Below are 26,683 nucleotides of genomic sequence, written 5' to 3'. Positions count from 1 at the left end.
GAGTTGAAGTCAGAGGTTCATTTCTAGAACTGTCAATTAATTCTAATATCCATATTTTTATACCTATTGATCTAATCCTCATGTGGAAATACGGCAGATGACTGATGCAATATTCATGCATCTGATATGGGCTCAAATCTAATAGAAACCAATGCTTATAGAGATTAAAAGTAACCGAGCAGGAGTTCAAGCTGCTTATGGTTCTGTATGACTGGGAAAAGTTCCTAGTGTGAAAGTGTAGAGGTTTTCTGGAGAAAAACTCCTGCCTAGGTGCACAGGTGTGGTACCATGTGGCTGTCAGCTTCTCCATGCCTCCAAACAAGGCTTCATTTTAGCCATGAATTGCAGACCTCCCCCAGACTGCTTTTGCTGAGCCAGGGCATCACAGTCAGGACATTTCCCTGGAAGGACACTAGCATTGGCAAAGAGCATTTGATGCTGCATCTGGTTAATGAACTCTGAGAGTGCATTTCCTTGGCATCTTAGAGAAGAGAGAAGCTGGCAGAGATGTCTGACTCGAAGGGACCGGAGCACAGCTCCCCCTGCCTGCAGCACGGCAGCGGGGGAAACGCAGGGAAACGCCACTTCTGAGCGTTTGAGGTCAGCACAGTGATGGAAACAAAACGCTCCCTGAAATGAAGTGCCAGGAGTCCATTTGAAAACACAGAAACAAAACAGCCTTTCAAAGATGTTTTGAAAGCAGTATCCAAGCCTTAAAAATTACGAAGAAGAGGCATTAACTTTCCATCCTGCTTCAGGACGAAGCACAGCAGAGGAGCTGCCAGGCTCCTTGCACCCTGGTGGCCAAAGCTCCTCCAGGGAGCTGTGGGAGGATGCAGCCAGCCAGGCCAAGCAGCAAAACGTCAGCAAAAGGTTGTTCTTCAGATGCTCAATTCTATCCATGAGAGGTCCCTGAGAGCTTTAGGGGGGATCTGGGTGTGACAGAATGGCACTTGAGGCAGGATAGCACAGCAAGGATCCCTTGCTCTGGGAGTGCACCGTTCCGCAGTGTTGCCTATGGGTCTGGTGAGCGTGAGCAGTGCCAGCCAGCTGCCAGGAGACGGCCCTGGGAAGGCCTCCATTGGAAGGCTGAGGTTCATCTCACTCCTTCCCCAAGGACCTCACCTCAGCTTCTGAAATTCCATCTCTCCCTTCTATACCTGTGTTTTGCTGACGTTCTCCTTCTGCCAGAAGCAGGGATTGAAGTAAATCAGCTGCTCTGAATACGTGGTTTGCATGTGCAAAGACTGCCTGGCAAAGCACTGCTCTTGCTTTGCTCATGCAAAATCTTGACATAACCTCTTGCAAATGCAGCCTGAGCTGCCCCCCAGCTGACTGAGGAGGATGTGGCTGGGCCAGTCCACCTCTAACTGTCCGCCTCTCTCTGCAGGTAATAGGGAGCTCTCTCCTCTTCATTCACGACAAAAAGGAACAAGCCAAAGTCTGGATGATCGACTTTGGGAAAACCACCCCGCTGCCCGAGGGACAAGTTCTCCAGCACAATGTGCCCTGGGTGGAAGGGAACAGAGAGGATGGCTACCTCTGGGGGCTGGACAACCTCATCCAGATCCTGACAGACTTGTCCCAGAGCGAGGACTTGCATTAAAGCCTGCGTCCGACTCTTCCACTACCCAAACCTGCCCCCAACTGACTCTTCTGAACTGCACTACAAGACACTTTCCAACCCTTGTCCTTCCAATTTTAAATCTATACTCTCCCTATTTAAGGTGGTTTTGTTGTGGTTTTATTATTTTTTTAGGGTATTTTTCCCCCCGCTACATGTAAATACAAAGCTAACCTGCCAGAACAAATGCTGAACTTGAAACCTTGGCTTCACAGAGTCAGTGGCAGCCTGGGTGGGGCTGGTTAGATGGGCATGTGCTTTTGCCTTTTGTGCAGCTTGGTTTTCAGGGAACCTTCCTCCCAGCTGGCTGTGGATCAGGGATGCTGCAGCCAGGCTCTGTGGTGCTGAAGGGCCCTCCCTACTCCAGCTTCAGAGGCTTCATCCCAAAAACACCTCTGCCTGGGACCCTCCCGTACACAGGGGGCATGAGCAAGGCTTGGAGATGGTGAAGGGTTTTTGGTGGGGGGTATGCTGTAGCTGCCTTTGCCAGCACCTTTTGCCCTAGGAAACTGGCTGTGCTGAGTCCTTAGGAGTCACTAGGAAGGCAGGTTTGGGTTTTTCTCTTTGTGTTGGAGCCATCCACTTAACTCTGTGGAGGCTGCTCCACCATTGATGAGTTACTGCAGGGCCATGTGCTGGGTGCAGGGACCTATCACGGCCAGGTGCAGACCTCAGCACACTTCTGAATGCAGTGGCACGGGGGTGATGCCACGAGTCCCTTGATGGAGATCCACCTCCAGCTTTCTCCAGTAAGCATTTCCAACCCTCTGCAGGGAACAAAGACTTTGCTAGGGCTGCAGAGAGAAAAACAGCATAGAGGAGACCACTGAAACCTAAGGCAGCCAACCAGGTTGGCTGCTCTTCTTCTGGTGCATGCTAAGGGCTGTGCTGCTCTAAGGGATGTGCTGCCATAGGCGCCGTGCTGCCAGCACCTGCTCCTGGCCAGGACCTCACTCCTGCCTGCAGCACCTCCAGCATTCCCTTAGGGCCAGTTTCGTGCCCAGCAGGCAGGGGCGAGGGGGTTAGAGGGACAAGCAGCGTTCAAGGTGCCATTATGGTCTCGATCAGCAAAGCAGGGAGGGAGGCACCCCTGTGCCTTCCCTTTTTTTTTTTTTTTGCAATGCTTGCAGGCTCTGCTCTCGGCAGAGAACTCCCCAGTCCGCGTCCGGCCTCCCTGCTCCGAGTCCTGTGAAAACAAGCAGTTCCCTATTCAGGGTGGAGGCTATTTTTTGACTTCCTGGAACATTTGAACTAAGCAGCTTGCTCGCATCAGCGCTGGCTCACTAAAGGTCAGCTATTGACAGACGGCGGGGCTCAGCTGCAACCCCAGGCCCTGCTCATCTCTCTGCAGGGCCGATGCTCCGGGGCCGCCCCCTGGCACCGCTCCCTGCTGCAGGTCGGTTTCTGGCAGTGACAATGGGGACCAGGCCATCAAGCCAGTCACAGCCGTGCCCCGGCCTCTGTCCCTGGTATTGAGGTCCTCAAGGTTTACTTCAGCCCGTAGCTCTCCGTTGGAAATGGTCGCAGTGCTGTAGCTCTTTTTCAGGCTTTTGGGAGCAGCCCGTGCAGAAGTGCCTTACAGACTTGCCTCTGCTCCTTTGGTGTCACGGAAAAGGTTGGGTTGGTGGTTTGTTTGTGTTCTTTTTTTTAAGTTATATTTATTTCATCCCATTTTAATTGCACAAAACACTAAAACTTAATGCATGGAATCCCTGTTGTTTTAACTGTCTTCTCAGTTTTTAAACAATCCCTTTTCCAGCTTCGGAGAAAGGATTTGAACAGATATGCTTAGATATGTACCAGTTATCGCTGTACTTTAGCTCTGAGTTGCTCTTACATATATATATATATATTAATTTTTAAGCCTGTTTATAAACCAGATCCCTCACTTGGTGGCTTCAGAAGAAGCAGACTGTTTCTCTCAGATGCTGTTCCTGGAGGCCGGGATGGTTGTTGTGAGCTGCTCCCCACCTCCCACCTCCCCTTTGGACCATTGGGTAACTGCTCTGGAACACCAACGCACAGTGCCTGTACCAAACTCCTGTAACGTTCCCAATAAAGGCCTATGGGAAGCAGCCTTTGGCGTGGCTCTGTGTGTGTGCAGCTCACAGTAGGGCTGGGTTTGCTGTCCCTGTGAGCGCTCAGCCTGGAGAACCCGGCAGCATTTCTGCTGCTCACCACGGGGGCCCTGAAGCCAACTGTGGGATGACTTTTGCTTAGGAACATGAAAGCTCTTTGTATCCAAAATAATTCCTTGTAGCAGAGCTGGCTCTGCTCTAACCTCCCCCAGCGGTTTCGGGTTTGCTGCGCTCCTGCAGCGCTGCTGCCGCCCCCTGGTGCTGTGCTGGGACTTCAGAGGGCTTCCAAAGTAGCCTCCAAACAAACCGAACTGTGCCTCAAAATGCAAACTTTATGGGTTAGCAACAGCTTCTTAATCCTGTTCCACAGAAACCTCCACTCATGCTGCCTGTCTTCAGGTAATTCTCGTCTTAATTATCTAATTAGGTAGCACCTGTGAGAATGAACTTCCTATAAATCCACTTGTGGTGGGGGTGCTGTGGGTTGTGTGTGGTTCAGTTGTTTGGGGCTGGGGCTTCTTGAGGAGCTGCTTGGCTCTCCTACAGCCCTAAGCTGAGCCTCTGGGTGCCAAGGGGGCATCAGATAAAAGGCTTCAGTTCCTGCCACGTGAGTACAGCTGACTAAATGAAGGTGGAGGAAGGCTGGGGAGAAAGCCAGCTTTGTGGCTGTGTGAGAACTTGCAAGTTCTTTGCTAGAGCTGTAAAGCTGAGCTACTTTTCCATCTGTGTGTTGCAGCAATCCTGGATATGGAGAGCCCTCATGGCCCTCCCTGCAGGTTCCTCCCTGAGGAGCTATGGAGCACAAGGGGAGGTTGCAGCTAAGGCAGAGAGAAAGCCACAGGAGGTGCCTGCTGTATTTGTTCTCCAGAGAGATCTGAGCTATGTTTACTGCCAGTGCTCACACAAAGCAGCATCTCCTTGGAGATCCTATACAAGGTAGGAAGAATCTCTAAGAATCTCTGCTGGTTCATGAAAAGTTACTGACTGTAACTTCAGGCTTTAGAGAGTTCTAGGTGAATGTCCACTTTCATTCCTGTGAGCACCATTTAGAGTGGAACTGCTGTGATAGCTAGCTATTGCTTGGTGGGGGGTCTCAGGGTGGATGGGCCTTGCATAGAAGACAGTTAGTAGCTGTGCTACTTGTTCTGCAAACACGTGCTGTCATTACTATACTAATATTAAGGCTTCTCACTACTTTCCTATTTGGACTGTGCACACCATCCTATCGAACTCCACCTGCTGGATGATCTCCACACAGCAGGCTGAAGAAGCTTTATTGGTGTCAATACACCACCTAGATACAGCAATAAAGTTGTTTGAATGATAGACTTAGTTTTCACACTTCTCCTTCCCACCAATCTGTCAGTACTACAATCAAATGAAATTATTTGGTAAACTATGTCTTTATTAACGTGTCAGGTTAATGGGCCACTCATAATACTCCCCAGCTTTCAGCCTCTAAAAGTAGATGTACAACTGGCATAAAGTCCCTTGCAACTCTGAGAGAATACCAACTCCAGAGAATGTCAATTGTAAGCTATGGTAGTGATGGTTTGATAGTTGCACTAAATGGTCTTAGTGGCCTTTTCCAATGTTCATGACTCTATAACTCTAATGAAGGTGAAGCCCATCTGTGTGCCACTTGAATTCTCTGCTTGCTACTCTTTTCTGCAAACTTACTCAAACTGTGATAGATTCTGATAAAGCTGGAATGAAGTATCAGTATTCTGATACTGATATGTGGATATTCTTACTTATGTACAGAAATAATGACTTCTGTCTTTGCAAGTGGAGGGAGAAGTAACTGAATTTGTTTGCAGGTGAAAAGTAACAACTCAAGATTATTTTACAGTACAGAACTTAGTGACTTAGTTTTATACAAGTTAAACATTGAAACGAAAGCTGACAGTATATTTTCACCCATCATTTCCAAATAGCAAAAAACATATCAAGTTAGATCTGTGTATTTGCTGATGTATGTATTTGATGATGCTGCATTTGATGTTCACATGAAGAACAGTACTTAGTGACAAATCTGTTTATTATGATCCACCATCCTTTAGGAATAATTTGAAGATAATACGGAGTGATATACACAAGACTAGCCAATAATACTTGGAGCAGTCTGTGCTACTGAAATACTGGGAAATGAGTTAAAACTGAGTAACTTAATCAAATAGGGAGAGCATGTACTACTTAATACTTAGAACTGCTGCTCAAATACTTCTCTGGGAGGAAAAAAATGAACATCATTTTATACAACTGATGTAGCAGAGGCACTAAAATTCCCTGCTGCATGCAGATTATCACTTCAAAATGTAACAAAGTACGTGAAGGAGACCTGCACTGACAAGTTTTATAGGAGCTCAAAATCAACTTTTATTTCTGATGAAGAAGTTTATCTATTTTTGCCAGATCTCCCAATGAAACTGTCGCAGAACCTCTCTGTGCAGGTTTTGCCTAAGAGGAAAAGAAAACAGAAGGATCATCAAGATATTTTATAAGAGACCTTTTAAAGCATAAGAAATTTAAAATGCACATTCAAATAGAAAATAGTTGAGCTTCACATTACCTGTGACTCGTGGAATTTCCATCCAATCATGTAGAAGATCTGAAAAGTGGCAGGTACTGAGCCATCACTATTGCCATACATCTCTGCCAGAAAAAGAAGACGTAGACAGCAGCAGTATTAGGAAATGATTCATTTGCCAAACAGCAGAACTAAGCACGGCACGTTTCATAATGGATTGTGGGGAAAGAGTTGGGACAATGATAGTATCACATACTGATATATTAACAAAGTTCAAATTGTCACTAATTAAGGTTAAACATATATCAAGAGAGTATTTGTTTTTGCAGAGAGGGCAGAGAAAAAGACAAGGCGTCATTAGAGTCATTTTGGGTTAACTCTTCCCCTATTAAATGCATACCTTGGTATATTGCTGCAGCTGCCAACATTGTATCCCTGTGTAGCAGAGGTTTTCTATTCCAAGAGCAATTACTTTCTCCCATACCTAAAAACATTTTTTTAGCTTTAAGAAAAATATATATATACCATGAGTTTCATGCAGATTTTTCCTAACTAAATAACTACAGCATCCTCTGAATCTCACTGTAAGAGTACAATCTACAGCAGCAAAGATTCTTACTTTTGTGATTCCAAACCTCTTAATGCCAATGCTTTGCAATGAACTGTTTGTATCACTAGGAATGATTTTAAATTATTACTTTTCAGTCAGAGGCTTCAAGCATTTTGTTCCTCTAATGTAACTTCTTTCAAGCACACAAAGCGTTTATTGAAAGACATCACTTTCTTTTTTTTCCAAATAGGTAATAATGAAAATAATTACCCCAGAAGATCTAATCCACATCTACTGTTATTCAATTCTCTTTAATCACTTACTGCATCCCAACATTTCTGCAGGCAATGGAAGTTTTATTTTCATTAAGGAATTAACTCCACATCTCAGGAGATGATCCTTGACTTGTTCCATGACTGCTGACTGCGTATGAACAGCTACTTTGTAATCCATGACAGCTGCATTTATAACCCTATCCTAATGGCTAAGAACCTCAATTTTTTTTGTTCTCCTGCAGACTCCAGTCTGTGGGTTTATCTAGACTTGCTCCACAGCACTGTCCTGAGCATCATGTTACTTAGGCTCACAGAAAAAGTCATTCTGTTGGATGTATGCTTCTGTCTTCCTCTCAGGATTTTTCAGCAGCTTATGCTGAAGAGGCTCACAAAGAACAGGAATAAAACAGAAGCAGAAAACTCACAGGAGACAAATTACAAATCTTTGACTTTCACTTGCCAATGGGGATCTGCTGGTGAGTTCACTGTCCTGACTTCCTAGGTATCAGGAAAAAAGTAATGCTTCCACTACTACAACAAGCTTTATTTGGAGTCAAGAAATAAACACTAACTCTTCCACATCTGCTGATACACTCCAGAAACAAACATTTTCTGTATACTTGCCTTGCAAGTCTTCCATAACCTCAAATAACCCTGGATAGTTTACTTGAATTTCATCAGTATCCTAAAAGAGTTCAAAGGCTTAATTTTAGGACATATCAAATTTAGACCATAGCATTATGTTAACTTTCAGTGCCGGCCACTCCTGCTCAGATAGAATATTACTCAAAATATATACTCAGTATTTCTGAAGAACTGTTTAACAGCTTAAATACAATCAAGTTTTAACTAAAGTGCTGTTAGTTTCTTCTGAGTTTTAGAAGCAGCAGCAAGGGCATCATAAGTTCTTCCAAGTAAATGTAACATACTCTGACACCCTTGCCCATATAGATTCTACTGGGCCACTACTAAAGATACATTTCAGTTGGTTTTTTTAATCACTGCACAACCAAAAATTGAGCAGTCTAGGCTATTTCAGAAACTTATTCAGCTAAGTGCACTACATGCAAAAGAAAGGAAGCACTGTTACTAGTGCGCTGAAATAGTATCTCTTGTACACCTGCAGTTCTGAAGTTTTGGATTATTCTGATTGTTCTTTTATTCATAGTTACCACAGTCAGTGTGTTAAACCCAGCTCTTGACAGGAGATGTCCCAAATCTGACACAGCAACAAACGGTGACACATGAGGAGAAAATCCCCCTTCTCTCTCCAATTCTGCTAGCTGCAAAGAGCAGCGAAGCTCATACAGAGTGTCTCCCCCAAACATTGCGCCAATGAAGACTCCATCTGGCTTAAGAACTTGGTGTATCTACAACACAGAAGGAAAAAGAAACTACTGTGCTGTTAATAGCAATTAAATTCCTGGGTGTTGGTTTTTTTTTTTAAATGAACTTAAAGCAATTATTATAATGGCTTCAATACATTTGTAATATTGACGCTATTCCACAAAAGGAGCTACAAAAACATCTTTTGGTAATGTTGCAAGATATATAATCTCTTCAAAAAAAGAGACATTACATTACAGTCTCTATTCTTCCTATTTCATAACAGGGTACCCCTATTTGTACAAAGAGGTGACAGGATAGCACTGCTCTGACTGACATGTTTGAAATAAAGGAGGAAACCAAACGAGGAGAAGATATTCCTTGCTCTTGCTCCAAAGGCAGACAATTTGAAAAGCAGCTTTCACCCGCAGTAAGAAGTTTGAATAATCCCAAATCTGATTTCTTCCATAATGCTTGCAGTTTTTCCTCCTCAACAAATATTCACTTCTGTTAAGGATCAAAAAGCCTTTATCTGGTTCAAGTTGTATTTCAAAACAAATACCCAAGGTAGGTAAACATGGAGAACAAGTTCCCTAAACCAGGTATGGACTAGTTTGGTTTAGAAAACTAGTTAGTACAACAGACAACAAAATCAACAGCAGTGCCTCAGTTTGCATTAGTTCTTATGATCTCAGCTGTTATGACTGTTATGACTACTATACAAACATGTTTTGTAGTTATCCTAAATTGAATTGAGACAGCAAGCTAACAGAAGCATCAAGTGATAGCACTCAAACTGACAGGAAGATTACAAAAAATAGCCGAGTGTCACATGAGCTATTTATCAGGTAGGAAGTGGTCAAAGCTTTGAGTGTGAGTAATGATAAGTGTTGTTTTTTTTATTTAAAAAGTTGTATTAAAAAAAACAATTCTCACCTCTCTAAAAGCTTTAGGAAGGTCGTTCACCCAGTGTAAACTGAAATACCAGAAATGGACATTTTGTAATTGCACAATGAAATTTGCAGGAAGGCAAAAAAATGTTATACATAATATATACATACAGGTGTTAAGTTAACAAACAAGTTCTCAGCCTGCCAAAGTTCTGAAACACTCTCAGATGAAGCGTGGTGACACTGAGTGAAAATGTAAGTTCATATACATAGCTAAGAGGTTGTTGTGTTGGCTTTTTTAAGGACTTGAAAAGCTGCAAATCAATTCATTAATCAATGTCCATGTGTCCTCATAGAATGTTATGGATCGGAAGGGACCTCCAAGCCCATCCAGCCCCAACCCCAGCCGTGGGCAGGGCTGCTCCCCACCAGCTCAGGCTGCCCAGGCCCATCCAACCTAGCAATGAGTGCCTCCAGGGATGGGGCACAACCGCTCTGCACAGCAGTGCCAGGGCCTCACCAACCTCTGAGCAAGGAATTGCTGCCTAACATGTAACCTATCCCTACCGTTTAAGGCACTGGTTTTCTGACATCAATGTGAAAGAAATATATATATATATATGTAAATGAAGTGTAAGTGAGCGATCACCTCAAGCTGCTCACAACAAGATCAAACGTGTCTTCTTTGAAAGGCAGGAACTCCTCATCAGCGACCACGCTGACTGTAGGGATTTCGGACTCCACAGCGTTTTTCTAAGGTCGGGTTCGGGATAAAAAGCATCACCAGCAATGCACCGTTTCTGCATCGCGGCCCCGAAGCGCTTCAGCCCTCACAGGGCTACTTACGAAAACATTCTCCGCAATATCGACCTGAACGAGTTTTTCAACGACCTCCTGAAACGAGAAGCACGCCAGTCAAACGCGTGCGTGCCGCCGGCGGGCTCGGCGCAGAGCGCCCAGCGGCACGGCACCTCCTCAGCACTCCGTACCCGGTTCAGGTGCCGGGCGATGTAACCTCTCCCGGAGCCGAGGTCCAAAGCCAGACGGAACGTCCTGCGGGACGAGCGCGACAGCGTCAGGCGCCGCGACAACGCGCCGCGCCCGCCGCTCGAGGGAAACGCGCGTACCTGGGGATGTCGAGCACCCGGTCCGCCACGCCGCCGCCGACCTACGGCAGGGAGAGCCTCCCGTCAGCGCCGCGCCCCGCCCGGCCCGGCGCCGCGCCGCCCCGCCCCGCACCTCGTCCCGCAGGTACTCGCACTCGGCCGGCCGCGGCCGCAGCGCCGCCCAGTTCTTCTGCTTCCGCTTCAGCCGCCGGTCGAAGGGGCTCCGCGCGCCCGGCGAGGCGCCACGAGGAGGGGGGACGGCCGCGCTCCCCGTCCGCGCCCAGAGCCGGCCGCAGCCCTGCGGGGCGGGCAGGACGGGCCGCAACAGCGCCCGCGCCGCCGCCATGCTGCCGCTCCGCCTTCTGAGCACGCGCGGGTCCCGCAGCCGCAGTTCTGCCGCCTCGTGGAAAGCGGTGAGAAAAGCGATGTAGAGCGTTGTCTAGGTGGGGGTGAAGGGGATGCTTAAACGAGGTCGGGGCGTGGTGATGAATGAGCTGAACTGCTTCTAGCGGGGACACCTTGATGGGAGACGCCCCTGGTGGGGATGAGGTGAAGTGGTTCTGTGTGTGAGAAGTTACCGTGGAGCAGCACCGAGGTGTGCGCTCCTGTCAGTCCGTTGTAAGCCTTCGGAACAGTTCGTGGAAGTGTTCTTTATAACGGGTTTTGACCTTACTGAGTACAGAATGCAAGTGATGATGAAATGGAGTCACGGCCTGAAGCAGGGATGGAGCACTGGTGGGGAGGCAGGGCCAACATAGGGGAGCTGAGGCGCGTGCAGTGCACCTGAGCGACCAGAAGGGTTGCAGCCAGGATCCATCCCTTCCCAGGCCTCATTTAAGGGTTGGCAGTGGAGGCAAGGGGATCTCTGGAGATCCCTGTGTGCCTGAGGCTTTCTAAAGGTGAGCGGTTTCTTTCCTTTATTTCTGTGCCCACAGCTGCTGTGTTTGAGTAAATCTTCACTTGCTGCAGCCTGGGCCTTGCAGCTCTGCTGTCACTGTTGCACTTTCCATTGCATTACATCCTCTTTGAAGAGGGCTGTAGTAAGATGGGTGAAGTTATGGTTCCTGTTAACCTGTCCCTAAGCATTCTAGTTTTTAACTGTCAGCCTGTTTATTCCTTTGTCCTTTCTTAAAGTTAAGAGGATATTGAAGTTTATGGGATTGATCCCTTTATCATTTTCCTCTAAAATGAGTGAACTGTAAAAGGCTTGGTGAGAATTTTTACTTAATTGGTGTACAGAATTCTACTGGAGTTGAAATTTATTTTCATATTGTTTTTGTGGATTTATCCTTTGGAGTTTGAGAAAGAGAGATTGGAAGAGGAAGAACGATAAGGACCTCCAGATCTGATCTTCCAGGGTATAGCACAGAGAAAGACGTATTAATCTTCAAATCAGAGATACAAGTCCAGTTCTCAGTGAAGATCCTAATTAGCTTTTTGTTACAGGACTTCATTTGTTGGAGTCTCCCATAGCTTTTTCAGGGAATGCTTTAGAGCTCACCCTGGTTCAATGTCAATGTGTGTAATATATGCATTATGATTAAGATTAAAAAAAAAGTCCTTACTGATAAGAGATATCAAAAATCTTGTTATGTAAAAAAAAAAAACCCCAAAACAAAACACCACAGTGTGAATGCATAGAGAGCTTAATAAAGCATTTTTCTCTACAAATTGCCATTCATGCAGGAAAACCCTTAGTTGTTCACTCCTAGTATTTTTATCTGTGTAACCAACAGGAACCATAACTTAGCTCAATAATTCCCAGGCAGAGATTCCTTGAATGCTGCCAGCAGCAGCCCTGTCAAGCTGAGCTCATCAGGACTACCGTAGTCCAGGCTTCTTCAGGCATGTCTTTTGTTTTCTTTCTTTTGTTCTGCTTGCAAGTCTTCTCTATATGGAACTTAAGAAATGTTGCTTTAATATTTTTCTAGAATTTCCAGATGTTTAGCAGTCTAACTGGAGCCAGTTTTGTATAATGCATCCCCCTGGACTGCCCTGTATTTGAGCAATCTGGATACTTCTAAAAGAAACGTAAATATCTTGAAAAATTCTCTGGTGCATCAGGGAATTATGAACTTAGTCCGTGCTGAAGTCAGCTTCACTGAGGTGCCTCAAAGCTTTGGATTTACAACTCAGTGGGATATGCTGGAATAGTTATAACTATTGGAAATCCAGATATTGCAGAGCGATACCTGTGTGCATACCTTTAAATTCACAGGCCAGGACCTCAGCCTTGTGATCTGTCTCCTCCGTCTTTCCACTGAGCCATTCACTTATCAACCTCTTTTTGTTTTTTGGGGGATATTTTGCTGTCACCATCAGTGATAAAACCACCACCTGTGCTACCACAGTTAGTATCCTGATGCTCTTCCTCAGCCCTATCACTTTCTTATTTATCACTACTATGCTGTCTTTATCCCACTTGAGGATCTTACAGCCTTGCAGTTAGTGCCACGCTCCTAACAGGCAACCTTATTTACATATGGAAACAGTCTTTCATCGTCCTTGCCAGGAGTTAAGATGGCAGGTGGTCAGCTCACCTAAATAGGCTCAGACACCTTGAAATATTAGATGTCACTTTCTGTGGCCTGCATAGATGCATGTGAAGATGCCATCTGTATGCCTTGTGCATGGACTCTCACCTCCCAGTGCCTGTAGGAGGCAGAGTCAGATAGAGTTGTTGCTACATCACATGTTCGAGTGATTTGAGCACTGCTAGTAATTAAAAAAACAATGAGAATTTAATAATTTCAGTCCTAGTATGATAGCTGTTCGTGTGGAGAATACTGTTATAAAAGCACTGACCACCACCTCTGTTACTCAAACTGTGTGAATTGGTCTTTTGAGTGAAATTGAATAGATAGTTAGGGTTTCATGCTGTTTAACATCTAATATTAATGAAAGATGGGGAGAGTATTTCAGTGGCACACATTTTGAATGAGTTGAATTAAAACAGTTTGCAGATGAAAACTTGTTTAAGCCAGCTCACTTGGTCGTGCTGCTTTCTGCTTCTGCAGGCTTTATAAGGAAAACTGAAGGAGCATCAGTTAAAGTGACTGAAATTCTTCTATGCAGATGTAGAACATGACTTTCTGAAACAGCTGGTAAAATTTACAAGAAATGCAGATTGGAATTTGAAAGTAGTTCTTTTGTTGACTCGAAGTGAATCTAATGGCAGCTTTCTTATGTATCCTTGGGAAGGAGAGGATGCTAATTTAAAACTGTACAAAAATAATATGGGCTAAAAAATATTTATTGTATATTTTGCAACCAAAATGAGATTTTTTAAAAAATTTTTTAATAAATTCAACATGCATTGAGTTGTCAAGGTATTGGGAATATAGTGTTTATTGTTGATTTATTCATGGAGTATTTTTATGTAGAAATGGAAAGTTTGAGTGCATCACTGCACGGGGAAAGCATTCTCAGGAAAAATATTCTGATTGCCTCTTCAACCTATTGGTAAAATTAAGTGAAAATTAAGTGAAGATGCTGGTTGAGAATGCAGAACTACGTACTGCTCTTGTGAATTTTCTCAGCTGAGGGTCTAGAAGTAGGGTTTTTTTCCTTTTTTTCCTGAATTGCTTACTACAGAGCAAGAGTATAGCTGCTGTTGTTCTGAAGCTGCAATAGATCACTGTGCTCGTCCCTGTGAATGAGCTGGAAGCTCTAATATTTCAAAAGTCACGTTTGGGAAAGAAAGAATTTAAAATTATAGTTGTGCTTTGTTCCTAATGTTTCCTCTTCTTATGAAAAAGCCTTCTAGTCTGAGCAGAGGAGAGGTTACTAAATCACATGAAGATCTGACAGAAGCTGCCTTTGCCTCCTGGAGGCCGTGCTATGGACACACTTGGAAACCATGATAGATAAGTTCCATGCTGAATGAACGTGTAACTTTTCGTGCTTCTCACCATAGAAAGATAACATCCTACAGCAGATGGCTGTTTGAAATTCCCAAGTGCTTTTTCTGATTTTCCACTTCATTACATTTTAATGTTGAATAATATTCATCGTGTTACATTTGCAAAAAAAAAACTAAAAACAAACAAACAAACAAAAAAAACCCAGAACAAACAAACAAACAAACAAAAACCCATGCAACCTCAAGTAGTTTCTCATGTAGTGCATTTCTTTTGTTTCCTCTTCAGACTTCCTGACTCTATATTGTAACGTTCTTTTGTGCACGTTCCATTTTCGTGAATAACTCGGGCTGTTTATGCTATGAAATTTCCCACTGTCTTTGTATAAAGCATGTTTTATCTGCCTTTAAGATTTATTCCAGATAAGTTACATGTGATGGTAAGCCAGAAGATGTAGCCTCAGAAGTGAATGTATGTGTGTGTAAGCCAAAGTACTTCACGTCTGCTGCAATGGAACATCAAAGCTGTCTTTACAATGTTTTCATAATGTTAACAATGTTTTTCTAATTTGTTTAGTTTTATTGTCAGCTTATAAATGATGAAAGTAGTGGGGAAAACCTTTCTGCTTATCTTCACCTTTTCAAAATAGAAACATCAAACATGCTACAGGATGTAAGCATGTTACACAACTGCAAGTTGTGACTCCATAAATAAGCCCCAGTTTTGTTGTTGGCTGTTTTTTCTTTTTAAGAGATTCAGCTTCTTGGTTACAAATTGAAAACTACATTTTGACCTCATTATACCTCTGTTGAAGTTGCACATGAACTCACTTTGTTATCCACAATTAAATCTTGTAATTTGCTGGAAATGGATATTTGGGCATAGTTCAATAAGAGCCTTTTGGTGGTGGTGTCAGGCTTAAACTGTTGCTTCCCTTCCTTGTAGCAATCCATTCTTGCTCTGTCTCATGTGACAGCCAAAACATTCTTCTGGCCATGAAACGAAGCAGATTGGAGAAGTGCTTAGTTGAGAAGTAAGTAATGTCTGTGGGATCATTTGTCAGACACGTCTCATCTTCGAGGTGCCGTTGTGCAAACGCTGTTATGGTCCCTGTTGCAATCCACTCATGATTCCAGGAATGAGTTTGTGCTGGAGGAGAGCGGACAAGTTGGTGGCTGCTGCTTCAGTGTCACTGCTGCCACAAGGAAAATTCTGCCTATGGAGACTTAGTGTTCTGTGACCTGATGTTACAGAACCCTTCAGTGCAAAAGGAGACTTCTTCACTCTCTCATGTAGCTGAAACTCCTGCTTTTTTTTTTGCTTTTTTTTTTTTTGGTGGAAGAAATTGAAGTTGTGATTGAATGGATTTTAATAAGTGGTTGTTTTAGGTATTGTTGTGGAGCACATTAGTAGCAGCTTTGCGTTGCTTCTTAAACAGAAGGCATATTTAATTTTCCTCTAAAAACTCTGTCTTAAAATGTTTAATTTTAGCACATTCACTTCAAGTAGCTTTCCTGTTTGTAAGGCAGATATCACATGGGATGAAACAGATCATGAAAGAGTAATGTCACTTAGCAGAATTTTTAAAAAAGGAACTTCTTGACATGGATGTTCAAGCTTATCTGGCTTTCCCTTGTGAAGAAGGGAGGACAGTAGTAAGGCACCTTCATTAGTAAGTGTTGTTCACAAAATCATTAGCTACAGTGCTTTGAATAGAAGTTAGTTTGATGTACAAATTCCACGTCATCAGAAAATACTTTAAACGTCTCCCTTAACAGTGACAATATTATTCTGATTACTGGAAAGCTATGGTCAGGTTCTCCTATGAAAATAATCCACTCTTCCTCCAGAGCTAGGCATCTCCGAAAGAGCCATCTGCTTTTTTGTATGGTGACCTAAAGGTGTTGGTGAGCGTGATGGTCGCTTTGATTCACTCTTTTTCAATTAGGAAATGAATGGGTTGTTGATAGAATGCTGACAGATAATGAAAAAAATTTGAATCAGGCCTGACAACATGAAAGCTGTAGAGTCCCTCATTTAATTTTTCCCCTTTCATTTCTTTTTTCTGAGGGAGGGTGGGAGGGAGGTAACTACAGATTTCAGAAAGTTTTCCAGTGTTTTGTGTACACAGTAAGAAAACACATGTTGAAGTTTCTACCATGTCTCTAAAGCCACAGATGAGATTAATTATGTTGACTTATTTCTGATTCTTCAAATAAGGTACTATCACTCGTGTGACCAAATGGCCAAATTCTTTATGAAGATAAAGGGAAACTTCTGCTTTTGCATCCAGATGTGTAGTCCTCTGTACAGGAGAGATATGAACCTGCTGGAGCGTGCCTAGAGGAAGGCCCCAAAAATGATCCAAGGGATGGAACACCTCTCCTACAAGGACAGGCTGAGAGAGCTGCGGCTGTTCAGCATGGAGAAGGGAAGGGTTCAAGGTGACCTGAGAACGGCCTTTCAGCATCTAAAGGGGAGCTACAGGAAAGGAGGGGACAGACTCATCAGCATGGTCTGTGGTGACAGAACAAGGGGAAATGGCTTCAAGAGGGTAGATATCGGTTAGATGAGGGTGGTGAGGCACTGGAACAGGCTGCTCAGAGATGTGCCCTGTCCCTGGAGACTTTCAAGGTGAGGCTGGTTGGGGCTCTGAGCAGCCTGATCTAGCAGTGGTGCCCCTGTTTGTCCCTGTTCATTGCAGGGGAGTTGGGCTGGGTGACATTTAAAGATCCCTTCCAACTCTAAGGATTCTATGAGTATGATTCTATGCTGTATAACTGAAGAAGTATATAAACTGATTTGGAGGTTAGATTACTTAGAAGATTCATTAGTGAGACAGCTTTGAAAGAGCTTCCTGTTTTTCCTCATTTGTCGTGCAAAATCTACCTGATGTAACTAAAAGTTAAGCCAGGTGTATTGGAGTGATTTCAGGTAGCAAGATCACAGTTTATCAAAATGATGGTTCCTTTTCTTTATTACTGATATGATAATTCTCTTAAAGAGAAGATGCTTTTCATTATATGTTTGACTGATTTTTTTCTAGAGGTTGTGGTAGTTAATTAATGGAGAAAACTGCCGTGAGACTTCTGATACACTTAAGCTTTGCTTGTAAATTTTACATAGTGAAGGCAAAGATGAGCTGCAGAAAATATTCAAGGGAATTTCATTATGAAAGACTGTAGTGGCAGCAGATTTTAATTGCTTGATGATTCTCATACAGAAAGAATTTCATCTGGCTTCATGAGTCTTCTCTGAATGGTGTGAATTCCTTAATTACCTCACTTGCTTTCACTCTAAAGTTCACTCTGCTCTTAATTGATCTTATGTATAGTGTGAAAGGCTAGGAAAAAACATGTCGTTAAGCCTTAATTGGGTCTTTTAAATGTGTTAAAATTGGTTTACACTGCATTAAAGTGGGTTTTAGTAATCAAAGACGTTTCTGAAGAGCACAAAAGAGCATGACATATTTTTCTTGTAATGGAGTTGGGAAATCTTGACAGCAAGCTAGGCTTGGCGTTGTCTTGGCAGAATAAATGTCTGCTTGTTTCTCATCTTACAGGAAAAATATATTTATAAGCTGCACCTCCGTGAGATTTTTTTTTTCCAGTGATGCTTATTAAAGTACAGTAGGAGCAATAGATGCAAAGAAGCATTTCTGTTTTCTTAATTCAACTGGTGTTTTTCTGAGAAGGAAGAGAAATTGACCTAAAGTTACTTTATCGTGCAATGGATTTTAGACCTGGAATTGTTTAGTTTCTAATAGTTGTTTTGAGAAGTAAGTTATTAACAGAGGAATTATGTTGCCATATCTTTAATGTGTTCCTGACATGTTATCCACTGGGCTGTGTGATGCAAGCCAGGATTCCGCCCTGCAGAATTGTGTGGCGCTATGGACCAAAGAGAAAAATCAATGTCAGCTGTTTGAATGGGGATGTCAGAGCGTGATAGGAAGGAAAAAAGGTTTTCAACTGTTTTTTAGTTTATTGAAACACTTTATAAACAGTTTTTGGTTGCCCTATTGTAATCTTTCTGTGGAATTGTTTGAGTTAGAATGTCATGAATGTTATTAGTGCTGTATAACATTTTTGTAATGTCAAGTATTTCAGTGATCTGCTGTGTAGTATTTCATACTACAAAGTATCTCCTGCATTTCCACTCGTTCTTCTGTTATGTGGATATGTTTGTTCTGCTCAGTAAACCTTCGTGGTGTGCACCAATATCAAGGCCATAATTGCTGTTTTGACTGTGAGCCCCAGTTACCTAGTTAATGGTGTTTTAAATAACATTTTTAAATTAAGCAGTATGGTGATTATGCCTACATTTTTGTTCTTTTTATCCTTTGCAAGGATGATAATATCTTCAGTTTTTCTGCCATGCAGATACTTGACTCTGTGATCAGTTTCATCAGTATATTTTTGGTAAGTTGCTCCTGATGAGGTATCAATATGTGCAGGGCATTCTATATAAAGCCTGTCTATCCTCACCAGGAGTTTGAGAAGGGAGCAGTCTCCTGTATTATGGGGTTTCTCATACCAGATTCAACAAAGGCAGCCAGTTCATGCTGCAGCACTAGTGCTAGAGAGGCACGTGTCTAGAGAAAGTGCAATTGTTGGAAGAAGGAATTGTTGGCTTAATCCTGCTGCTGATCTAACTTTTAGTGAGTAATGGTAAATAAAAGGATTTAGTAAGTTTTGATTTCACGGTCTTGAAATTAATTTGCTCACCTGCTTAGTTATATAAATGTGAATGTGTCTTCAATATTTTAACATGTGGCTGCACAGTCTTCCATGTCATTTGAAAAATGAACAGTATTCTTAAGAATGTGTGAACTGAAAATGTTATAGAAGACTAATAAGTGGAAGATAAGACATGCGATATTGTTTCTGAATCTGGTGAGTATTTATAAAATGCCTTGACTAGGGCTTTATTTGGGTTGACTTCTTTACTACTGTGTAGATACTTTGGTCTTTGCTGCATTGTTACTGCTTCAATACTAACAAGGATCTGACTTCTCAATAGGCTGTTGGGTTAGCACTGGTGTATTGCTCAAATGTTTCCTAAGGAAATCACCCAGGGAGAGGAGTTACCACATAATGACTTAGCCAAGCTTTGGCAGAATGTCATGGGGCAGAGCAAAAGCAGCACAACCTAGTTGTTTCTTCTTATGAAGCATCACAAGTTTGGTGTAACTGATGCTCTGGTATTGGAAAATCAGTAATGAGGGTCAACTGAACTGAACATTCATACAAGCTCTTGAGGCTGTCCAGTACCTTAAAACTGAAGGATACCTCTGTGTGCTGGTGCAGGCCGGTGTGTCGCTACTCAGAAGGGTCAACAGGAGCCAACTGTGATTGCAGTGTGTTCATCTCCCTTGTATCTGGTTGGCTCAGCAGCATGGCTGTGGCAATGCCCTGTCACCTCTCATGGAGCAAGATGCTTCAAGGTTAGCAGCAGCTGTACTCAGCTGTTTGCCACAGGAGTTTAAGAACTGCCTCAGGTGCGTACCTCTGAAGTGGTTAGAATACCCTGACCTGAAAGCAGTATAGAAGTCTGGATATCAGATGCAACTGTTAATGCATCAGAGCATTTTGCTGTGGCTGTTTTTTCTTTCTTCAAAAAGTCTTTGAAAAATCTATTGGCAGAAATCATTACTGCCTTAATATCCATCAGAAAGTGGTTCCTCACATTGTACAATGCATTTTGATACTTGAAAGCTGGCAGCAAGGTCCTTTTAACTGTGAGCAAACTTTGAGAATGTAGTCAGCTCATTTCCCTTTTCTTACAGCAGTTGTCAAGTGTTCTTTATTTGCTTATAGAATGAAAAGGCTCTTAAGACTTTTTGATGGCAATGTTGCACATTTGTTTTAAAGCTATTAGTTTTTACAAAAGAAATACATGTTTTATCAAAATTGGAAAGTATGGCAGTATTGTCACCACTTAAATTTCTCCCGGCAAAATTACCCAAAACTCTCATAAATACAAATTAGCATCCCTTTCATTACCCAGTTTCAAGGGAGTACTTCTTAGCCCAAGGATCTTTTCAGTTTCCATTCAGTGTAGCTCTGCTTATCATTTCACGTGACATCAGGGGAAAAGAGCAACCAAATCACTTATTTATTTTTTCCTTCTTGCTCATAAGATCTGATTGTCTTTTGCTTGCTGTGTGAGCTCTGCTACCTGTGAGGAAAGTGGAAAAGCAGCTGAAGCTAACTGCAGTCAAGATTTCTGCTCCTAGCCAACAGCCAGCATCCTATGGTTAGGGGTAGAAAGAACAACAATGTCACACTTTTAGCCACAGGTCAGAAGTCACTGTGAACTTACAGCACTGGTCTGCCTTTCCAGACACTATACTGTCCATGCAACTTGATACTGTAGGAAGCACAGCTTTGCTGCTAAACTAGAGATACTTCTGCAAAGTATCCAAGAGAAAAAGAAAAAGCAGGAAGAATTTATAATGGAGATCAAATGGGTTCCTGGTAGGCTTTAGGTTTTCCTTTCAGTAACTTGGAGGATATGGAGTATTGGCCTGTTAATGTAGTTACAGTGTAAGGTATATAAGTGATAATAGAATAAACTGACCTTTTTTTTTCTTCTTAAATTGAAGTCCAGATAGACTACAATGAAGAAAATAGTAAAATATGACTGAACTATGTTCCTCAGCTGCTAGCTTCTCTGTGTAGCTTACTAATTTGCCAGCTTTTCTTGTGCTTTCTTTTACATTTGTCACTTTATAGAATTTCTCAAATTCTATTTGTGATTGCCATGGAGTCATAAGGCATGCCTCCACTTCTAAAAATGAAACACAGTATGATTTGGAAACATAGCACAAAATTGGAGGAGGGTGGTTTTTAAAATCTCATCCAGTTTGCACAATGCTGAAGATTTAAGGGAACAGAAGTGAAGGAGTCTGATCTTCTGGTGGGGCTTTCCTGTGGGAAAGAAAGCTACCGAGAAGAGGATTTGGAGGATATTTAATTGTATTTGGTGATGTCCCAATTTTTATCTGGAAAGTTAAATAGATAATTTTACCATACAGCACCCCAGCAGATCTCATGCTGAGGTCTGGAAACCAGTGTGTTTTTTCCTTTGAAACAAAAACACATTGAGGGTGATTTTTATTGTTTTGTTTATGGGTGTGTGCTTTCTCTGAGATGTAATGAGCCATTTTAACAATGTTCTACATCCAAAAAGGGAAAGCTTTCTCTGCGGCCTTTCCTCCTTCTTTTTGTTCCTAAGCTCATTCTGACAGCATACACAAGCCCTGGATCTTCTTAGATTCATTTACAAGTTCATTTCATTTGCTGAAATGGCGGAACTCCTCTGGAAAAGAAGAAACTGGATATCATCCTCTTGGTTAGAGTCAGGCAAATAGGAGCATTTGGTGTTTAATTACACACTGAGTAGGAGAATGTGATGTGCCTGTTTTGGGGCAGAAGGTGTTGCATTGGTTTGGCAGATGTGGCACCGCGGCCTGTGTAAGAGCACCACCTGATCTATCGCAAATAGTGGGACTGAGGCTGTGCTACAATCCAGCCCCTTCTCATAGAAGTGTTAATTCCATCTGGAATGCATATCTCACTTGTGCTGTTATTTTGAATTCATTTGGGCAACTTCTGTTGTGTATAAACACTCCATTTTAAAATCTCATCCCAGCGTGCACTGATTTAGCAAAATCAATTGGATTGAATGAATTTGTGTCCTGCCTAATTCTTGATAAGACCTGCACTTGAAAGCATGTGTTGTGTTAAAGTAGCTGTGAGCTTTTGTTGTGCTTATACGATTCCAATCACTTCTGGCAAGTGTTCTGCCAAAGCTCTTCAGAGAAGGCATCTGACACGCAGTATAGAGCTATTGCTTACTAAGAAAGCTGTATTGATGTGTTTTACTTCAAGTGCCCACAGTGTGTCAGTATTTGCATTCCTGGAGTTGCTTGCTTCATGTCTTCTAATTCTTTGTATCACTGACCATTTGAGTTCTCATAAATGGGCAGTTACTGTAAGATTTTTGCACGGACTCTTTTGTTGTAGCATTTCACAGTGAAGCTGGAAATCACAGTGGAAACAATTACTGCAAGGAATATGTTCTGGCCTGTATAAATAACAGAACCTTTTATAACTATTTAAATAATGCCTGTCTTTTCTTGTGCTGATGTATTTTGTTTAACGGGTTTTTTTTTGGATACGCTTTGCCTTCCATGTGAGAAGGAACCTTGCGACTTGTGTGTGAATTAAATTCCTTACACTAAAATAAGGGTAACATATTAGTTAGGAATCTAGAGCAAACGTTCAGTGGAGGAAATGGAAAATTTTGAATGAACTTGGTAGCACAGGGAAAGCAAGAAGCTTGCTGAAGCATTCTGCCTCTTAAAACTGCGTCTTACACGTTGCAAGAGAATTTTACTGTTTAGGAACCATAGTAGGTATGGAATCCAAGGGCCCCCAGCAGAGGTGCTCCCTTGTTTTTTGTTTTTGTTGTTGTTTGCTCTTTGACGTTGAACTGTACTTTAGAAAATGAGTTTTATTCTATTTCTCGTTTAGGTGAATCCCCTCATTATTACACCTGCCTGCTGAGCTCATAGGGCTTTTTGCTGTATTCTCCTCTCTCTTGCAGAAGGGGTGGAAAGGAGTATCAGTACTCCTCATACTTCTGGCCACGGTCAGATCAAATGGTTGTGGGGCTGTTGATTTTTTTGGTTGATTGTTTGGTTTTACAAAGCAGTGGCAAAATAAAAAATCAACCTTGTAAATATGACTTTGTCTAGAGTCAGTTGGATGCCCACATGTTGCTTCAGATGCTCTCATATCATGTTGAGTTGAGCATGCATACTCAGATAGTGAAGTTTACGTTGGTGATTTGTGATGTTTGGTATCAGTTTTGTACCTGTAATTTTGCAGCATATGTTAGTTTTTCCTCATTTCTTGTCCTGAAAACAACTGAAGTATTTTCAAAGAAGCAGAGGTTCTGGAAATCACAGAAGCATTCACTGGCAATCCTAAATTATTCAGCTTTGTGAGATCAGTCAATAACTCCACTAGATATTAGCCATTGGAATGTAGCCAGCTGCATCAGTTTTACCCATAGCTTTTGGAGTTTCTTGGGACAAGGGCATTTGGATTTTTGAAACCTGAGTTTAGTTTCTGGTGTCATTACACAGTTGTCTTGCCTCTATTGGCTCTAAGTCTGCCAGTCTGCTTTCAAAATCCTGTTTGTATTCTACCTCCTTTTTCCTTTGACATGAATTATATCAGAATCATTGAGGTTGGAAAACACCTCTAAGATACCTAGTTCAACTGTGAGCCCATCACCGCCATGCCCACTGAAGTGTGAGATGTTACAAGTTTTACAAGCTTCCTTATCCCCGTGCATTAGTACTTTTAATATGAATGGCTTTCTCCCCTTTTAAAGGCAAAGAAGAACGTCTTAACCTTGTTTACAGGTCCAACGTACGGCAACATTTAGCCTTCATTGATTTCAGGCAGCACTTGGAGAGCAGATCCTGCACACCTGAAGGGGAGATTTTCGGGGACGGGCTGTAGTCACTGCATGCTGAACAGTAGCTTATAGTTCTGGCCATACAAACCGTTGAGATTATGGTTTCCTAGGGGAAAGAAGTATGTTAGTTGTCTTATTTTTCCTTGAGCAAACGTGCTTATTTAAGTTCCAAGGGAATTAATTATGTTCCGCATAGAGAATCCTGGGAATTCCAAAATAGGTTTTGTGTTAATCTCTTAAGATTCCTTTAACTAGTTCTAAAGTAGTTTTGTCTGTTGAAGTATTTTTATTATCAGACTCCGATTCTGATTGACTTACTGCAAAATCACTTTTGTGCCCAAATGTTTGATATAGAGAGTTACAACAGTTAAATCTAGGATTTTTTCAATTGAAAGTCAGATTTGAATTCATTTAAAAATTTGAGTTTTGGCACAAATATTTACGCGTGATTATGGAACGCATACTTTGTGAATGATTCAGTTATTCTTGAATCATTATACTTTTATATAAACCACAGTGCCAGCAAAAACAAATCAGATGTAGTTCCAGCTTTCTTTGGTCTGTTTTTTCTAGGCACAAAATGAATGTTAGATTTAAGCATCCATCTGTTTTTGTAATCATATCTCATTTGAGCAACAATGACTATGCATCCTTCTCCAGCTCCCAAAGCTCTCTTTAGAAGGTGAAGAGGAAGAAGACCACAGTTGCCTCCCATGATGACATTCTGCCAGGTTTTCAGGCAGCTTTTTTATTGGACTTGAAAATTCTTCCTTTGGGAAGAATGAGATGTGAATATTTAGCTAGGCTTAAAGGCAACTTTGCAGTTTGTTCTCATCAGAGGTAGGCTAGTAGGCAGTCATGTCCCTCCAAAGTGCAGAGCAGATCCCACCTGTATGTTGTTATACATTGCAGTGAACAAGAAAAGCCTAATGGAGAATCTGTTTCAATCTAAAGCACTGCGTCCTTGTTTCTTGTAGCTGAAGCAGTCTTACCTCATGCAGCACAAAGAAGTGAGTGCTCTGCTCTGTGCTTCTTTACGCTTGATGTTTTAGTAGCTAAGGCTTTGTTTTGTTTTTTTTTTTATTAAGGGGATTATTTATGCTGTGTTAGGAAAACTGTCTGGACATAAGATGTGTTACATTTAGGGCTAGGAAATTCTAATGTTACCAGATTATTCTGGTCAGCCATTCCTTTTATCTACCTGCAATGGCAGGTGTGTGTGCTGAGATGCGAGTTAGTTAGTTATTTTTTTTGTAAGATGAACTTGCTCATTTAGATATCCTGAATACAGAGAAGTGTCTCTCCAGCTCTTAGCTGTGGCAGTTGCAGGCTGTTGAACTTTGGGAAGTTTTCAAACTAACTGTTCAGAGAAGCAAAAATTCTGTCTCAGCCTCCCTCCAGCATCATCCTTCCAGCAGTGTGAGAGACAAATACTTATCACACTTGCAATCCTTTAGTTTGAGTATGATTTAGTTGTATGCTAACATACCTTTTTAACCTCTTTTTGTGGTCTTTTAATGTAAAGATTAAGAAGGACCAATGATTCATTAATTTAAAATAGATAAGGGTATAAATTAATCTTTTCTATGGCTCGTTAATAATTTCACCTAAAGCAGTCAATTCCTTTCCACTTCTGCAATCAAAACTGTTTTGACCACTTAAGTATACTCTTATTCTCAGGAAGTGGTCTGGACAGTAGTTTCTAAGCCTTTCTAATCTGTGGAGAAACTAATGCCTTTCATGAGACTGCCAAATACCACAAGAAAGGACTGTATTTTCCTCCAAGCTCTTCTGTGCCAGATGGATCAAATGATTCCATTTTCCAGGCAAATAAATCAGAAATCTTGTAATGTCCTTTGTGATTTTGGGTCTTTTCCTTTTTCTTTGCTGTTCTTCTGGAGTCATGATGTATTTCTTAATTCATTATTTACGGACTTCAGAGAGAACCTGCAAGGTTGCTACCTGGCCAGTAATTTTCTCTCCGAAACTACTGAAAAATAACTCAAAGTAATAGTTCAGCTTCTGGAAGACTAAGAATTTCACTTCTATTGACTTCGGAGATGAAGAAATATTGGGGGAAAAAAACCTAAATTGTGGCTCTGGTTGTACCAGGGTTTCTTCATGGCATAATTTTGGTCAATCTGTACAATATCGGTCCTTTACTTAGTCATGGCTTTGCATGTTTGCTGTTTCATACCCTGTTTTTGTGATGGTACTTTTTTGACACTGTTAATTGTGGCATCTTTCCACTGTATTAGGATGCTTTATCTTTACTTGCTCCATTCCTTTCTAAAAGACATGGTTTAATCCATTCTGGTCATACAGTTCAGTTCATAGTCTTTGTTCAGGAATTTAGCTGTATGTTGAGTAGGGATGCAAAATATTTAGGAGTTATATGTCAAATACTTGTATATCAGACAGGTTATGGTCCTCTTGAAAAGATAAAATCAGTCAATCATGTGATGAGAAAAGTTCAGTTTCTTCTCTATTTTTTTTAGCTTGATTATTTTTTTTTTCTTTTTTTTTCTGGGCCTCTCTTTTTCATATTCTATTTAAGCATCAGTGCTATGGAAGGACCTTATGTACTACATCCTGTGCATTGTTACAGGCCACTGCTAAGAGAAATGGGTGAAGGTGAACGTCCCAACTTACGTTGATCTCACAAATCCATATTTTGCTGAAGAAGTTAGGTGGGTTAAGTCAGGTAACTTCTTTGCTTTTTTAAATTACGTGTTTTAGAAACAAAAGCTAGAAAATGCAGAGGTGGCATGTCCAGAATGAAATAAAGTAGATGTCATTTGCCTAAAATTGCAGGTGATATTCCTGATAAAATGATACATACCATGATGTATGGAATGGTAATGAATATTTTTCTCCTAGCTGTAACCAGAGACTGTTATATAGCCAATTCCTAGGAATGGCTGTTCAGAACAAGCAAACGAACTGTTC

General features: G+C 41.9%; 2 protein-coding genes across 5 annotated transcripts in view; one reads left to right on the top strand and one right to left on the bottom strand.

The window, feature by feature from the left end:
* LOC125689525 (inositol-trisphosphate 3-kinase B-like) overlaps positions 1-3,700 on the top strand; it is a 71,388-nt gene extending 67,688 nt beyond the window's left edge. For both annotated transcript variants that reach the window (XM_048936772.1, XM_048936771.1), the window contains exon 10: positions 1,391-3,700. In XM_048936772.1, the coding sequence (XP_048792729.1) occupies positions 1,391-1,606 (216 nt within the window). In that variant the 3' untranslated portion in view covers positions 1,607-3,700. The remainder of the gene's footprint in view (positions 1-1,390) is intronic.
* A 977-nt stretch (positions 3,701-4,677) lies between these two features.
* On the bottom strand, positions 4,678-10,748 carry NDUFAF5 (NADH:ubiquinone oxidoreductase complex assembly factor 5). Of its 3 annotated transcripts, none has more exons than XM_048936779.1 (11): positions 10,513-10,748; positions 10,401-10,441; positions 10,263-10,326; positions 10,120-10,167; positions 9,923-10,026; positions 9,320-9,359; positions 8,230-8,427; positions 7,682-7,742; positions 6,633-6,734; positions 6,275-6,357; positions 4,679-6,162 (listed from the first exon to the last, which is right to left on the bottom strand). In XM_048936779.1, the coding sequence occupies exons 1-11, from the start codon at positions 10,723-10,725 to the stop codon at positions 6,082-6,084; spliced, it is 1,035 nt and encodes a 344-aa protein (XP_048792736.1). In that variant the 5' UTR covers positions 10,726-10,748; the 3' UTR covers positions 4,679-6,081. The 3 variants fall into 3 exon arrangements, with proteins under 3 accessions (XP_048792738.1, XP_048792736.1, XP_048792737.1); XM_048936780.1 differs by having other exon boundaries at positions 4,680-6,162; positions 6,633-6,716; XM_048936781.1 differs by lacking the exon at positions 7,682-7,742 and having other exon boundaries at positions 4,678-6,162; positions 6,633-6,716.
* Between the last annotated feature and the right edge of the window lie 15,935 nt (positions 10,749-26,683).

The sequence above is a fragment of the Lagopus muta genome, chromosome 2, assembly GCF_023343835.1.
Source record: "Lagopus muta isolate bLagMut1 chromosome 2, bLagMut1 primary, whole genome shotgun sequence".
NCBI lineage: Eukaryota > Metazoa > Chordata > Aves > Galliformes > Phasianidae > Lagopus > Lagopus muta.
The sequence above is the reverse complement of the archived record's forward strand: the minus strand, read 5'-3'. Positions and strand labels throughout refer to the sequence as shown.